The sequence below is a fragment of the Pongo pygmaeus genome, chromosome 12 (assembly GCF_028885625.2).
Source record: "Pongo pygmaeus isolate AG05252 chromosome 12, NHGRI_mPonPyg2-v2.0_pri, whole genome shotgun sequence".
Classification (NCBI taxonomy): Eukaryota; Metazoa; Chordata; class Mammalia; order Primates; family Hominidae; genus Pongo; species Pongo pygmaeus.
In genome coordinates this window covers 89,723,813-89,740,396 of record NC_072385.2, presented here as the reverse complement: position 1 = coordinate 89,740,396, position 16,584 = coordinate 89,723,813, and the positions used below count along the sequence as shown (strand labels likewise).

Sequence of the window (16,584 nt, the reverse complement as noted above, 5' to 3'; positions counted from 1 at the left end):
GGAGGGGTCCAATTTGAGCTGTGTTGGCTTTGAAGTACCTATTGTTCAAGCAGGTGGATGTGTAGTAGATGGTCCATATCTGGGAGAAACATCATCAGATAGGTAAGTAATGCCCTGAAAAATGGAAAAGGTCACAAAAGAGAATGAAAATGTTGAGAAAACATAGAAGGACCACAAGTAAAACTACCAAGAACATCAGCATTTAATAGGTGAACAGAAGCAAGAGGAATGAAGCAAATGGGACAAACCCTAAAGAGAAGAGAACCTAGAAAAATGGTGTCATCAATACCAAGAAAAGGGTCTCATGAAGGGGAAAATGGAAGACAGAGTAATATGCCAGGTCAAGGCCTAAAAAGTGGATTTGGTAATTAAAACAGGTCCTTTCAAAAAGTTAAATAAACATACATCTTACACATACATAAGTCATTAGAAGGATAGCTATCAATGAATGGCTCTCTGGTTGATATAATTAAGGGTGATTTTTAGTTTATTGTTCCCACCACCCAGGTTTTGCAACTGTCCCTTGAGGCACTTCGAGGAATAATTTTTGCAACTGTTCTTCAAGGCACTTTTGAAATAATTTTTCAAAAATACAATAAAAAAATCAATAAACAAGATAATAATGGCCTTTGACAGTGGTGTGACTGCAGTAGGTAGGAAAGTGAATGAAAAGTGAGGAAATTAAAGGGACAGAGAAGTATGGACAGGGAAGAGACTGAGAAGCTTCTAGAGTAAACAGAGTTCCAGGAAAGGTTCTGTGTTTCAGGTGGGCAAGATCTGGGCATGCTTACAGGATGTCGGGTAGGAGACTATATACAGTGCTCAGAGTCCAGGAAAAAGAGGGAACAATTACTTCTTTATTGCCTGCTATCACCTGAACACACAGTGGTGAACAAGACAAAGTCCTGCTCTCATGTAGCTTACCTTCTACTAAAGAAAAAAAAAAAAAAAAAAAAAAAACAAGAGAAATAAGTAATGATATCAGACAAGTGAGGTGTGCCACGAATAAATCTACAATAGGGCCGGCATGTTTTGGATTGAGTGTTGAGGTAAGGCTTCCTTGAAGAGACATTTGAGATCTGAATGATAAGAAAGCAACTTTACAAAGATAAGGGGGAAAGGCCTTTACAGATAATGAAACTGAGGAACAGACAGGTTAGTAAGATGTCTGAGATTATGCAGTAAGTAAACAGAACCCTTTCTACTAAACTGTGTTCTCTCTTTATTCAGTTCTCCTCAAATGCAACAGTCAAGATAAAAGAAAATGTGGACCTTCCCCTGGCCTCACAGAAATGCTGAGGATTAGAAAAATAAGAGTAATGGGCACAACTTTCTCAAAAGAAACTCTGAAAGCCAAGAGATGTATATAGTTCTGTGCTCAGAGGCATGATTTCGGAAAGTTAACTGTTCAAGCCCAATAAGAAAATATAGGCAGACTCCAAATTACAAGTAGGCTCCATTCCAAAGATTATAACTAAGTTGTTAAGAAATCATAAATTATTTCCTCCACGTAATTTTATGGCGAGATTAGGTGTTCAGGCTGGTCCATGAAGGTCCGCATAACCGTAGATGTTATGACTACTGTTGTAACCAACAAAGCACTTACTAGGCATCAGGCCCTATACTAAGTGCTTAATACAGATAATTCTGCAATATTCCTAACACTATTACTACTCCCACCTTATAGATAAGGAAGCTGAGGCCTGGAGATGTTAAGTAACTTGTCTAATGACATAATGCAGATAAATTGAGGATAAAATGCAGATAAATCTGGAGTAGGCTGCAGTCTGGGCCCAGCCTACTGCAGATCCTTGGCTCTCAGTCCTTACGCGAGCTCTCAAAGTACCTTAATTTACAAGCATCAGTCTTTCAAAATCATTTTTTCTCCAATGCTAAAAGCTCAGCACCTATCTCCCCTTCTCTGGTGGTCAAAATACTATTAATAACCAAATGAACACTTTCACCAACTTTTCTTATCCCCTCCACTACAAAAGTCTATACCAAACCTATCTCTGATAAACCTCAAACCATGAGCATTTATTCGCCTATCTGACACCCACTGAGAGTTTAACTTGCCTTTGCATCCCCAGATTCCAGAGTGCCTTGCATGTGCTCATTCATTCAAAGACACTTACAGGCCGGGAGCGGTGGCTCACACCTGTAATCCCAGCACTTTGGGAGGCCGATGCAGGAGGATCGCTTGAGGTCAGGAGTTCGAGCCTAGCGTGGCCAACATGGTGAAACCCAGTCTTAGTAGAGACTTTTAGTAGAAAGTACAAAAGTTAGCCTGGCATGGTGGCGCACACCTGTAATCCCAGCTACTCGAGAGGCTGAGGCAGGAGAATCGCTAGAACCCGGGAGGCGGAGGTTGCAGTGAGCCAAGATCGCGCCACTGCACTCCAGCCTGGGCGACTGAGCGAGACTCCGTCTCGAAATAAATAAATAAATAACAAACAAAGACGTTTACAAATCCTACCATGACAGTTCCCAACTCGCGCAACACCTTCCTAAATGCTGAAGGAAAACTCCATTCAAGAGAACGCAAGCAAAAGCCCAAACTGATCATAATCCAGCGTCCAGCTTTAAGCCATCCGTGGCTCACCCAAACTCCCAACCCACTCCCAGCCGCCCCATCCCTCGCAAAAAGCTAAATTTCCAATATCTAAATGCTAGGTGGTTACTGATCACCAACGGTGACCCCACGTGGGACACCACCCAAGCTGGCCAAGTGTAAGGAAGAGACCACCACCCGACTCCCCAAAACAGTCTTCAAAGCTCCCCTCATCTTCGTTGACCGTGGATACCCCGAGGGCAGTAAGATCCAGGCTGAAGTGGCGAGGGCAGGATTCAAGCCGGAAGCAGGCCATGCCCGCAGCCGTGACCTTCTGAAGGCGCTTAACCCTATCACCCGAAAACCCCCGGTACGGAGCGTGGTGCGGGGCCCGGGGAGGCTAGGTCCTGGGGCGGCGAGAAGGGTGGCGAGCACAGGCAGGACCCGGTCCCTGCCGGCACCCACGACCCCGAGGGACCCTGGCGCCGCAGCCTGGCTGGAGGAAGGGCCTGGGCACTCACCCGGCCACGGGCCCGGCGCGAGCGGCGGGCAGATAGGAGGCGGCATGCGGCCGGCCCGGGCCGCCAGGGAGGAGGCGCAGGGAGAGCGGAAGGCGCGGGGCCGCCCCAGCACGCAGCAGCCAACGCGCGGATCTCAGCAGGGCTGCCATTGCTCGAACGTCCCCGCAGCGGGAAGCACGCTCCTCCAGAAGGACAGGAAGAGTATATGACCGCAGGGTCGCCTGGCGCGGCAGAGACCAACTGCCGGGCGCGCCAAATGTGGGGGGGAGCCAGGGATTGTTTTAGGTTGGAAGATGGAAAACCGCACTTCTCTAAGGAGACCCAATATGATATTCACATAAACGATGTTGCTTGTTTCATTATCGAAGCTTTTCTTTTCCGTCTTCCGTCTCCGATCTGGGCATCGTGTTCATTCGCTGCACCCCTGCACTCCTCTGTTGGTAGAGCCGCAAGAGGTCAACTCCTCCCAGGCTGGCGCAGAGGCTTGTGGGAGGCCAACTAGTAAAGACACAGAGAACTCTCGAGGAGAGCCGACTATGAAGACCCCAGGATGTGGGGCGGTTTCCCCCGCCCCCGAGTGCAGATGTTGCAGCTAACGTTCAGCGCTGACGCGATGTCCAATAGGAACGGCCCTTCACTCTCAGAAACGCGGGCCAGAGAAACCGTGGAAGTCGTTTGCACCTTGCCGTTTGCCTCCCAGGTTCAACATGATAGGATGTGGATTATCATGGCCTGGGAACAGTGTAAAGGAACGCGCGGGTCCCCACCCTAAGCGCGTACGCGGGGCCTCGCTTTAGAAAATAAATGAATTCTACCAAAAATCCTGTAGTTTTAAAGCTGGAATTGAACTGACTCTCTTCCCCAACCCTCCACCCCTACCGCGCGTCTCCCTTCAGTAAATGCACATATACATGTGAGAAGTAAAAGAACAATGTAATTAAGAGTCTCCAGCCAAATCTGGGGAGAAAACAGGCAAGTTAAACCCATCGCTGGCGCAGTGGCTCATGCCTGTAATCCCATCGCTTTGGAAGGCCGAGGCGGGTGGATCACCTGAGGTCAGGAGTTCGAGACCAGCCTGGCCAACATGGTGAAACCCCATCTCTACTAAAAATACAAAAAATTAGCCGGGCGTGGTGGCAGGCGCCTGTAATCTCAGCTACTCGGGAGGCTGAGGCAGGAGAATTGCTTGAACCCGGGAGGTGGAGGTTGCAGTGAGCCAAGATGGCGCCATTGCACTCCAGCCTGGGTGACACAGCGAGACTCTGTCTAAAACAAAACAAAAAAAACACGTCGCTGCCTTCACAGGGCTTACGGACTGGATCGGTTCCCTGTGCACACGTGGGAAGCTGAGAACAGCCTTCCACTCCCTCTCCACCTGCCTGTCCCCTACCTATCACCAGGCGAACGCGCGGGTATTTCCTCTGGAAGCCCTCCCACGGTCATTTCCCCTGTGACTGTTTATCCCACTGGACCACGAACTCCTTATCAGTAGGGACTGTGATGTCTTATTGTAGGCCATACACCTACCCAGTGCCAGACACACAGTAGGTCTCATTAAATATGTGTTAAATTAATGTCTATTTTGAGATGACCTAGCTCACCTCTGCTTTGAGAGATGAGGGAACAAAGACACCCGCTCCAAGCCCCCAAAAGAAACAAGGTGAAATGAATGACTCTGGGTTATATTACTGAGCACTGGGAATACAAGTTATTCACCTATTCAACACGTATTTATTGAACACATATCCAGTGCCATACACTATTTGAAATCCTGGGAATACAGCAGAGAAAAAAACAAACCAACCCTAGATTCTAATTAAGCTCTTTAAAGTTTAATTTGGGAAGACAAAAAGAACTGTGATGCAAAATACGCCAGGGTAAAGGGATTGAAGGTGTCATGGGGGAAGTTGCTTTTTTTTTTTTTTTTTCTCGAGACAGCGTCTTGCTCTGTCACCCAGGCTGGAGAGCAATGGCGCGATCTTGGCTCACTGCAGCCTCGACCTCTGGGCTCAAGTGATCCTCCCACCTCAGCCTCCTGAGCAGCCGGGATTACAGGCCCAAGCCCTGGCTAATTTTTGTATTTTTAGTAGATATGGGTTTTTACCATGTTGCCCAGGCTGGTCTCAAACTCATGGCCTCAAGCAATCTGCCTGCCTCGTCTCTCAAAGTGCTGGGATTACAGACATGAGCCACCACGCCTGGAGAGTTGATATTTTAAATAGGAAAAACGTTGAACAGAAACCTGAAGGAAGGAAAAGAGGAAGCCAGGAGAATCTTCTGGAAGGAGAAAAAAAAAAAAAAAGAGTGGTTAAGGCTTAGAGAACAGCAAACACCATAACCCAGAGGCAATAATAGGTGTAGCCTATTCAGAGAACTTTAAGGAGGAGGACTGTGTGGATGAGAGAAAAGAGCAGGGGGTAGAGAGCAGGGGGTAGGAGTAGGGGAAGGAGCAGGGGGTGGAGAGGGGCCTGGAGGTCGGAGAGGTAGTTGGAGGCCATATCAAGCAGGGTGTTGTAGGTGGCCATGAAGACTGACTTTTATTTAGACTGAAGACTGACTTTTACTTAGAATGAGATGAGAAACCATTGGATAGTTTGGTGTGTTGCTTTTAAAGAGATGGAGTCTTGCTGTGTTGCCCAGGCTAGAGTGCAGTGTCTATTCACAGGTGCAATTATGACACACTACAGCCTTGAACTCCTGGGCTCAAGCAATCCTCCTACCCTGGCCTCCCAAGGAAGTGGGACTACAGGTGCATGCCACCAAACCCGTTTGCTTTTTTTTTTTTTTTTTTAAGTGCAGTGGCACAATCTAGGCTCACAGCAACCTCTGCCTCCCCAGGTCCCAGCGATTCTCATGCCTTAGCCTCCCAAGTAGCTGAGATTACAGGCATGCACCACCACACCCAGCTAATTTTGTATTTTTAGTAGAGATGGGGTTTCACCATTTTGGCTAAGCTGGTCTGTAACTCCTGGCCTCAAGTGATTCACCCACCTCGGCCTCCCAAAGTGCTGGGATTATAGGTGTGAGCCACAGCACCCAGCCACCCATTTGTATTTTGAAAGGGTCACTCTATCTGCTGTTTGGAAAGGAGATTTTAGGGGAATGGGGATAAATAAAAATAGACCAAAGAGAAGGCTAATCCAGACTAGAGATGGTGGTGGCTTGGATTAGAGGGTAGCAGGTGAAATGATGAGAAAGGGTCAGGTTCTTACTCTATTTAAATAGCAGAACCAAGGGGATTTACTGATGGATTGGCTGTGGATTGTAAGTCAAGAACGGCTCCAAAGGTTTTGGCCTAAACAACTAGAAAGATGGAGATGACTCTGATTTAAAAGGGGAAAACAGAAGCAGATTTAAAAAGTGAAATCAAAAATGATCTTCTAGAATATTAAGCTTGTGCCTGCTAGACATCCAAGCGTCAAATTTGAATAGGGGTTGGCTATATGACATACAAGTCAGTTCAGGGGAAAAGTCAGAGCTAGAGATACATTTGGGAATCTGCAGCTTGTACCTAATATTTGAAGCCACAGAAATGGATGAAAGCATCTAGGAAGAAAATGCAGATAGACAAGAGAGGGAGTCCAAGGACTGAGGCTTGTGTCATTTCAATCTTTAGAGGATGTATAGATGAAAATCTAGCAAAGGAAACTGAGAAAGAAGAGCCAGAGAGGCAGGAGAACTGAGCCCAGTGAGGTCACAAATACCTGAATGAAAGAAGTCCTTCCAGGAAGGAATTATCAATCACATACAATGCTACTGTTAGTTCCAATACAATGAGCATGCAACATTGACCATAGAATTTGTTGTTTGTTTGGGTCCGAGCAATTCCCTGCCTCAGCCTCCTGAGTAGCTGGGATTACACGCACCCGCCACCATGCCTGCAAATTTTTGTATTTTAGTAGAGACGGGGTTTCACCATTTTGGCCAGGTTGGTCTTGAGCTCCTGACCTCGTGATCCACCCGCCTCGGCCTCCCAAAGTGCTGGGATTACAGGCGTGAGCCACTGCGCCCAGCCTGGAATTTTCTTTAATATACTTCCCCAAAGAATAAAAGGCCTTCTCCAAAGAATAAAAGGCCGGGCGCAGTGGCTCACACCTATAATCCCAGCACTCTGGGAGGCCGAGGCGGAAGGATCACTTGAGCTAGGGAGTTTGAGACCAGCTTGGACAACATGGTGAAAACCTGTCTCTACAAAAAAAAAAAAAAAAAAAAAAAAAAAAAATGCAAAAATTAGCCAGGCAAGGTGGCGCACATCTGTATTCCCAGCTACTTAGGGGGCTGAGGCAGAAGGATTGTTTCAACCCGGGAGGTGGAGGCAGCAGTAAGCTTTGTTCACGCCACTGCACCCCAGCCTGGGTGACAAAGTGAGACCCTGTCTCAAAAAAATAAAATAACAAAAATATAGAAAAAGGAAATGTGACAATATCTTGATAATCGATGAAGTTAGGTGATGGGTATATGGGAACTCATTTTACTATTCTGTTTTTTTTTTTTTTTTTTTTTTGAGATGGAATCTGGCTCTGTTGCCCAGGCTGGAGTGCAGTGGTGTGATCTCGGCTCACTGCAACCTCTGCCTCCCGGGTGCAAGCGATTCTCCTGCCTCAGCTTCCTGAGTAGCTGGGATTACAGGTGCGTGCCACCACACCTGGCTAATTTTTGTATTTTTAGTAGAGACAGGGTTTCACCATGTTGGTCAGGCTGGTCTCGAGCTCCTGACCTCAAGTGATCCGCCCGCCACAGCCTCCCAAAGTGCTGAGATTACAGGTGTGAGCCACTGCGCCCAGCCTATTCTATTTTGTGTATGTTTAAATATGTTCACAAAGAAAAAGAACTTAAATGCTGGTTATATTTTGATTTCACTTCTCACTAATACAGCATGACTGGGAGTTTGAAAAACATTGTATTCAAATAGTCAATATAAATGCAAAGTAGACAAAAGCACCAGCTAGACAAATGTACCAGACTGTACCCTGAGAACTGGAGAGCTGTTCATAGCAACATGATTAATTGACTTCTCCAACAAATAGCAGCTCAAACATCAAAACTTGCAGTTGTTGCTAAACCATTTTACATAAAATATTAAATCTCCAAGATTGTAGCTATTACAATCTAAGAAAAAGATTTGCATTTAACATGAAAGTTTAAAAAGAAAGAAAAATTTAACTTTGAAATTCTGAGCCCAAAGTATAGTACTCAGCACCCTAAATCGGAAGCTTACAAAGCAGGTGGCATTACCCTTGTTTCTCTTAGGTCGATTAATTTATTTCTTGCCTCCTAATAATTTTTTATGAATCACAAAGATCAGAAAATAAAACTGATTCTTCATAACTGTTTGTCAGCCTTTTTGGAATCTATTCCAATTTTGACACAAGCACATTCAAAATAGTGTGAGCAAAGAACCAAGTGATTGCCTTAAGTTTAAAAGCCTGTTTTACTCAAAAGACTTAACATATTTTAAGCAGCAGATTTAATGTTTAGCTGTGATTATGCTTTCTCTTAAGGCAACTTGTCTGATGAATCAAGGGCTTCTCTCATCTGTGACTGCATTTTTCATATCCAAATGTATTCATGTATGTAATTCCCAATTATTCAAAAATTATTCTGCTCAGATCTTTCTTTGCACACAGCTTCAAGATTCTCACTACAAGTGGAGGTCCAATTTGCCATTGTTACACCCTTCAGCAACACTTCTGTCAAACAGATTATTTCAGAAGCTTACAAACCAGCAAGACAGATGCAGGGTCATGTACTGTAAGAAAGTAACCAACGCTGGCAACAAGGAGTTGTTGCTGATATTTTCCCAGTGTTACCATGTGTGAAGGCTGAAAAGTTTATGTGTTTCCCACAGGGCAGATAGTGTCTGGATAAATCAATATAGAATAGTAGTCAAACATAATTGGCATTTCAATGTATTATACAACTGAGTCCCTTTAAGACATAAAATGGATATAATTCTTATATTACTGAAAATAAACTTTAGGACGTCTTTATTGAACAATCATTGTTAATGCCTAAAATGTAACATGAATCTCTTAAATTTCCTGGTTAATGGATGATTTCTGTATGTCTTGTTTTGTTTTTAAGGAACTAGAAAATGTATTTAATTTTCTTTGAGCAATGGATAATGTGGAATTTCTATTTTAGCTTGTGTATCTCTGAGGGTTGAAAAATAATTTACATTGAACACTTTTATGCAACTTGCCTTCTGATCATTTCAGTTTAATTGGGAGAGGGAGGACTAATAGAGTTTACTTGGGCTAGTACATTATGGATTTTCTGGCCGGGTGCAGTGACTCATGCTTGTAATCCCAGCACTTTGGGAGGCAGAGGCAGGTGGATCACCTGAGGTCAGGAGTTCAAGACCAGCCTGCCCAATATGGCGAAGCCCCATCTCTACTAAAAATACAAAAATTAGCCAGGCGTGGTGGTGGGCACCTGTAATCCCAGCTACTCGGGAGGCTGAGGCACGAGAATCACTTGAACCTGGGAGGCAGAGGTTGAGTGAGCCAAGATCAAGATCATGCCATTGCACTCCAGCCTGGGCGACAAGAGCAAAACTCTGTCTTAAAAAAAAAAGAAAAAGAAAAAAATAAGTATGGATTTATCATTTCATTAAGTTGCAAGACACTGATGTGGCTCTTGTTCTTGGCTTCCCATCTTACTTTTCTTTCTCTTTTTAATAGATCCTGCCTCTGAGCCCAGAGATGGACACATGACCAGGCCTGACTAATATATCACCCTGGTCACAGTGATGATTCTGTAACAATCCTAAAGATGAGACCCAATCTACCCTAAACAACGTTTTTCCCTTGAATTAAAGGAGCTAGTAGGGAGCGTGTTTTGGTTTTTTAGGTCATGGAGCTTGAAGGAAGTGAAGATCTGCCTGCAGACAGCCTCTTCACCATGTGAAGAGAGCCCATTTTCTGTTTTTTGTTTTGTTTTTTGAGATAGGGTCTCACTCTGTTGCCCAGGCTGAGTGCAGTGGCACCATCATGGCTCAATGCAGCCTTAACCTCCAGGGTTCAAGCAATCCTCCTACCTCAGCCTCCCAACTACCTAATTTTTTTTTTTTTTTTTTTTTTTTTTTTTTTTTTTTTTTTTAGATGGAGTTTCACTCTTGTCGCCCAGACTGGAGTGCAATGTTGCGATCTCGGCTCATTGCAACCTCTGCCTCAGCCTCCGGAGTAGCTGGAATTACAGGCATGCACCATCATGCTTGGCTAATATTTGTATTTTTAGTAGAGATGGGGTTTCGCCATGTTGGCCAGGCTGATCTCGAACTCCTGACCTCAGGTGATCCACCCACTTCGGCCTCCCAAAGTGCAGGGATTACAGGCATGAGCCACTGCACCCGGCCTATTTTTTGTATTTTTTTGTAGAAACGGGGTCTTGCCATGCTGCCCAGGCTGGTCTTGAACTCCTGGGATCAAGTGATATGCCCAAGTTGGCTTCCCGAAGTGTTGAGATTACAGGTGTGAGCCTTCACACCCAGCCAAGAGCCCATTTTCAATGGAAGATAAAAAGGTCAACATACAGAAGGATACAGATGAGAGGGGGAGACAGAAAAAAAGAGAGAGGACATTCTGATGACCTATTTTGTTCCCCTAGATATAGCAGGACCTGAATTCCATTCTTGGATTCCCCAGTAAAATGAGTTAATAATTTTCTGTTGATTTCACCTAACTTGAGTAGGGTTTCTGCTATTTGCACCTGAAAGAGCCCTGACTAATGTAAAAATTGGTAGGAAGAAATAGAGTGGCACAATGTGCTTACTAAAGCTAGAGTTTCAGGAAATTTTTTAGAGAAAAATATCAGGATAGTAGAGTTTGTTTGTTTGTTTTTGGCCTTCATTAGCATTCTGGACAAAGGGAACAAACTTCACTCCACGCTAAATCATCTGAAAGCAGGAGAATGGCAACAGCTTTGTTGAGCAGTCCTCTCTCCAGTTGCCTCAATCTCAGACCACTGACAGTCAGATAAGCTAGGTCTTGGAGAATTACCAAGGCTGAATTCTGTGCCTGAGCTTGACTTTGTGAACAAAGTCAAGGAAGTAGACATCACAAGAGGAGATTACTGGGTTCCAAGAGGGGTCAGAGAAACAAGGAGAAGCCTTAAAATTCAGATTGCTCCCAAACCCTCCTTTTCTGTACCCCTTACCTGATAAAAGCAACAATTTTTCCATTTGTAAAGCACCATCCTGTAAGGCTCATCTTGGAATCAAGTGACACGTCCATTATTATATTACCAGTTTATAGGTTGGGTTCCCAGGGAAACAGATTCTAAGACTCAGATTTGAGCCCAGGAGGTCTATTGGAGAGTGCTGTAGGGAATCATATTTGAGGGATGAGGGAAACCGGATTGGGCAGAAGGAGAGATCAAATTACGATGCGGTTGCAACTGAGGCCTCCCTCAGATCCTGCAGAGAACTTTGGATCTCAGAAGACCCTTCAAAGTTATTCTGCCTTCAGCCAAGGCAACAGGGCCTTTATACTCCATTACTGAACAGTCGGTGGCTGTAGACTGTCTTCAGGGAAGAAGCATGGCCTTGACTTAAGTGAAGTCAGGGGGGTTCCCAAGGAAACTCAAGCTGAGAGCCATCAGCTGCCAACATTTGCAGCAGCTGAGAAAGAGCACCTCAGTCCTAAAGGAGGAAACCCGGGTGGTGAGCCACATCATCTGCTATGCCACTCTATTGTGTCATATCACTCAGAGGAAAAGTTTGTATTAAAGTTGTTAAGATACAACCAAGAGCCAGAAATTACAAGGACAGGGTCCAGATACAGGGACTATGACTTGATAAAATTTTGGCATTGGTTACTACCTAATGTAAACCATAGGAATTAGATAGTCAGTTGACTAGTGTTTTAAGGGAAATGTATTAGCAGAGAAACTATGACTCTTGTAAATAAGGACTTGTAGTTGGCTCAAAGCCTTAGGCCATCTCTTATGCAATCCCTATGCCCTCTGAACCCACCAATAAGAATTCTCTTCAATATTGATATAAGATATGGCCATGGTGGTAATGGACATGAACATTATTCCATCAAGTAGAATTGTTACAGTCAGATTGCAGACCAAGAAAAATCACCTCTGCTGCCAGGGAAAGAAGTCTTTATAAGCCCTGCCCAACAGGCAATGGTATTTGCTGTGCACTGACTGTGACTACTGTTGGTTATTTCCCCCTCTTCTCATTTTTAAATGTGAATTTTTATTGCAATCCGCCTGGTTTTCTTCCCACCACTATGTATTGACCCTGTTGGGATAGATAAATTTATAATTTAGCCATAGATTATTAGATCACAATGAGCCACATTCAGGAAACGTGGTACACAAAGCAGGAGGTATAAACAATGTCTGTCTTGGGGTTGTCTCCCACTAAAGAGTGAGTGGCATGTTTTCACTTGGGTGTGGTTCAGTTGAGTTGTTAGATTAAAGCGCTTTTTGAATTAATTATAGAAAGAAAGGTATGTGTTTGTGTCTGCATGTTAGAGGTCAAGGAGGAGATGGTGTCATGTAGCTGTCATTCCACACTGTTTCCCCTGCATGCATACTTCTTCTGATTTCCAGTATCAGCCCCCACCTCCGGCCACAGGGATCAGCACGTGATGCTGGACTAGTATATGACAGAATCACATCTTTTTGGCTAAAGTCATTCTTTTTGGGGACCCAAACTAGGCAATCTGAATAATTCATTTGATTTTACTAACTGCAGCTAGTAGGAAAGATGTCTGATCTTTGAGTCATAAGCCATGAAAATGTGAATCAGTAAATGCTGGTGGCCATTCTCCCTGCCTCCTCCCTACCCCCTGAAGAAACCTGTGTGTAGTAGGAGAATGAGGGCTACAAAAGAGAAACGGAGCCAAGGACTAGAAAGAGGCCTGATGATGACTTTACCAGGGTTTCTACATTCAACTGTGTCCAAAGGCAGAGTTACCCCTGGACTTTCCAGTTACATGAGCCTATACATCACCTTTGTACTTAAGCTAGTTTGAGAGAGGTTTTTACTGCTTGCACTAGGAAAAGGCCTGGGTTGGGTTTTGGATAGGACCACCATTCTCCCTAGTATTAGGTTTAATTTTTTTTTTTTTCTTAGATCCCAGGATGGACTGAATAGGTTTAATTCTTTAACAGCATGTTTCCTCTAAACATGAATAAATGTGTGTTCTTTATTCTTATTATTATTTAAATGTTTTAATTAATTCTCTGTGTTATCGTTTCTTTTTATCATTTTGTTGATTATAACTTCATTACTCTTTTTTTTTTTTTTTTTTGAGATGGAGTTTCACTCTTGTTGCCCAGGCTGGAGTGCAATGGCGCTATCCTGACTCACTGCAACCTCCTCCTCCCGGGTTCAAGCGATTCTCCTGCTTCAGCCTCCCAAGTAGCTAGGATTGCAGGCATGTACCACCACACCCGGCTAATTTTGTATTTTTAGTAGAGACGGGGTTTCTCCGTATTGGTCAGGCTGGTCTCGAACTCCTGACCTCAGGTGATCCGCCCGCCTCGGCCTCCCAAAGTGCTGGGATTTCAGGCATGAGCCACCGCGCCTAGACAACTTCATTACTTTTTTAAAAATGATGCATTAAAAATGCTGAAAGATTAAAACAACCAATTAGTATTCCAGAGTTTCAACAAAAGGGCCGGGTGCGGTGGCCCATGTCTGTAATCCTAGCACTTTGGGAGGCTGAGTTGGGCGGATCACTTGAGGTCAGGAGTTCGAGACCAGCCTGACCAACATGGTGAAACCCCAACTCTACTGAAAATACAAAAACTAGTTGGGCGTGGTGACGTATGCCTATAATCCCATCTACTCAGCAGGCTAAAGCAGGAGAATCGCTTGAACCCAGGAGGCAGAAGTTGCAGTGAGCAGAGATCATGCCACTGCACTCCAGCCTGGGCAACAGAGCAAGACTCCATCTAAAAAAAAAAAAAAAAAAAAAGGAGCAAGTCAAGGATAAGTGAACTTTAAAAAAATCAGATTTTTTTTTTTTGTTTTTTCATTTTAAATTCAAATGACAAAATCAGATATATTCTAAATTGAAACTAACATATCAAAGATATTCCACAGCAAAATAGTGCAAAGGTTAAGGAAGGACAACATAGGGCAAAGTTGAAACGGCCTGCCGACCAAGGGGCTTGGAAATAAAACTTTCAAAAATAAAAGTCTATAAGCCGGGCACAGTGGCTCACACCTGTAATCTCAGCACTTTGGGAGGCCGAGGCAGGCAGATCACTTGAAGCAGATCACAGGAGTTCGAGACCAGCCTGGCCAACATGGTGAGACCCCTTGTCTACTAAAAATACAAGAATTAGCCAGGTGTGGTGGTACATGCTTGTAATTCCAGCCACTTGGGAGGCTGAGGTGAGAGGATTCCTCGAACTCAGGAGGCAAAGGTTGCGGTTGGGCCGAGATTGCGACACTGAACTCTAGCCTGGGCGACGGAGCAAGACTCTATCTCAATAAATAAATAAATAAATAAATAAATAAATAAATCTCAATTAAATTCTACACTACACACTACCACTGTCTCCCCAGATATAATTAGAGGCTCTAGAGGCCTTAGTTTCTTCAACTTCCACAGATCCCATAACATATATAACATATATATTATATGAACTCCCCAGGTGATTCTGTTGCACACTGAATTACAAATTAATTGAGCATATTATGTAAATTAACTCATAAGAGTTAATTTACCTAATACCTGAATTCTATTACTAACCACTTTTTACAAATGAGGAAACTTAGGTACAGAAAGGATAGGTTGCTCAAGATCACACAGCTTAAGTGGCTGAGCCAAGTTTGAATCCTTGGCAGGCTGGTTCCAAAGCCAACGAGTTTAAACACTACCAAGTACCGTTTGGAAATAATGGCCTTAATGCAAAGGCACAGCACTAATGGTGACAACTGCAGGTAGGCCAGTAGAAGACATGTTTGGGTTTATTTGGGGTCATTCATTTAACATTTTATTAGTCCCCCTTTTATTCAGTTAGTCCTGCCTTCTCAACTATATCAGAGCTTCCTGAGAACACAGGTCCAGTTTTACTTCTCTCCTTGCTTATAACACCCAGCGCAGTACACTGTTAGGTGTTGGCCAGATTTGGAAGTGCTAAATTGGCTTTAGAAATCTGTAAGTTGGCCGGGCATGGTGGCACACACCTGTAATCCCAACACTTTGGGAGGCCGAGGCGGGTGGATCACCTGAGTTAATGACCCCAGGTGGAGGGAGTTCGAGACCAGCCTGACCAACATGGAGAAACCCCATCTCTACTAAAAATACAAAATCAGCCAGGCGTGGTGGCACATGCTTGTAATCCCAGCTGCTTGGGAGGCTGAGGCAGGAGAATCGCTTGAACTCGGGAGGCGGAGATTGCAGTGAGCCAAGATAGAGTGCCATTGCACTCCAGCCTGGGCAATAAAAGCAAAACTCCGTCTCAAAAAATAAAAATAAAAAAAGAAAAGAAAAGAAAAAAAGAAATCTGTAAATTTTAGATTCATTGGGGCCAAAAATAATGAGATTTATATTACATATGATCAGTTCCTACCTTTTTGCAATTTTAGATGTTTAGCTAGATACTTTCTTCCTTTAGTCACATCAGATATCCTTTTGTTGATCTGCATTACTCAAAATTCACATTAATTTTACCAAATTGGTGCAAGAACATTCCCTTCCTGCAGCTGAAAGCAGTTCTTGACAGATTTTTCTTTTGAGAAAGCTTCCAACAAGCTCTTTGCTCTTTGACTTTTGTTTGCTTCCTAGAAATGCACATGCTGGGACAAAATTACTTTATCCAAATGCCAGTGATTGAAAAGACATTCTAATTATCTGTTGATGGTAAATCGTAAAAGTTGTTTGGAAACCCATTTGTTGAGCTTGTGAATGTTCAGAGGAAAGAATGGTCTACCTAGTACCTCTAAAATAAGTCTGGTTTTTGTAACTGCTGTAGGCTTGATTGCATTGAATTATAAATTGAATCATTACTAACTTAACCTCTGGGAGGTTTTCAGTGATTGTTTTATTCAGCTTTACTGACTATGCTGCCCATAGCAACTCTGGCAATGATTCCCCTAGTGGTACGAAGGGGCTGCCCAGCCCTGCTGCAGAAATTAATGATGGCTGCGTTTGCCTGCAGAGTTTGGAAAGATCTAAGGTCTTTGGAGACTAGAAATGTGTTTTTTTCCTTGTCTTAACTGGCAGTATGAGCCGCTGGCATTTCAAAGCGCAAGTCATTAGTGTCCACCAGGGTGATGTTAATCTGTCTGTGTTTCAGTCTCAGGACATTTTCCAGTTGCTTCTGCCACAGCAATCTCTGCCATCTCAGTGCTTTTGATGCCCCTTGTGAATTCAGGAAGTTCCGCAGTGCTAGCAGGACTTCACAAAAACTAGTTGCTGACCGATCTTTCTCTTCCATCGTTCAAAGTCAACCTTAAAGAAGCCTTGATGCTTGCTTAAAAGGTGGTGCTTTTGTTGGGCATTTAAAAATATAAGCTGAGAGAAACCTGTTGTTTTC

The 16,584-nt window shown here is 43.9% G+C and overlaps 1 protein-coding gene across 2 annotated transcripts in view; it reads right to left on the bottom strand.

Moving 5' to 3' along the window:
• LRPPRC (leucine rich pentatricopeptide repeat containing) overlaps window positions 1-3,503 on the bottom strand; it is a 110,165-nt gene extending 106,662 nt beyond the window's left edge. The window contains exon 1 of one of the 2 annotated variants that reach the window (XM_054474408.2): window positions 3,073-3,503. In XM_054474408.2, the coding sequence (XP_054330383.1) occupies window positions 3,073-3,221 (149 nt within the window). In that variant the 5' untranslated portion in view covers window positions 3,222-3,503. The remainder of the gene's footprint in view (window positions 1-3,072) is intronic. The other variant, XM_054474407.2, reaches the window with a different exon arrangement.
• Between the last annotated feature and the right edge of the window lie 13,081 nt (window positions 3,504-16,584).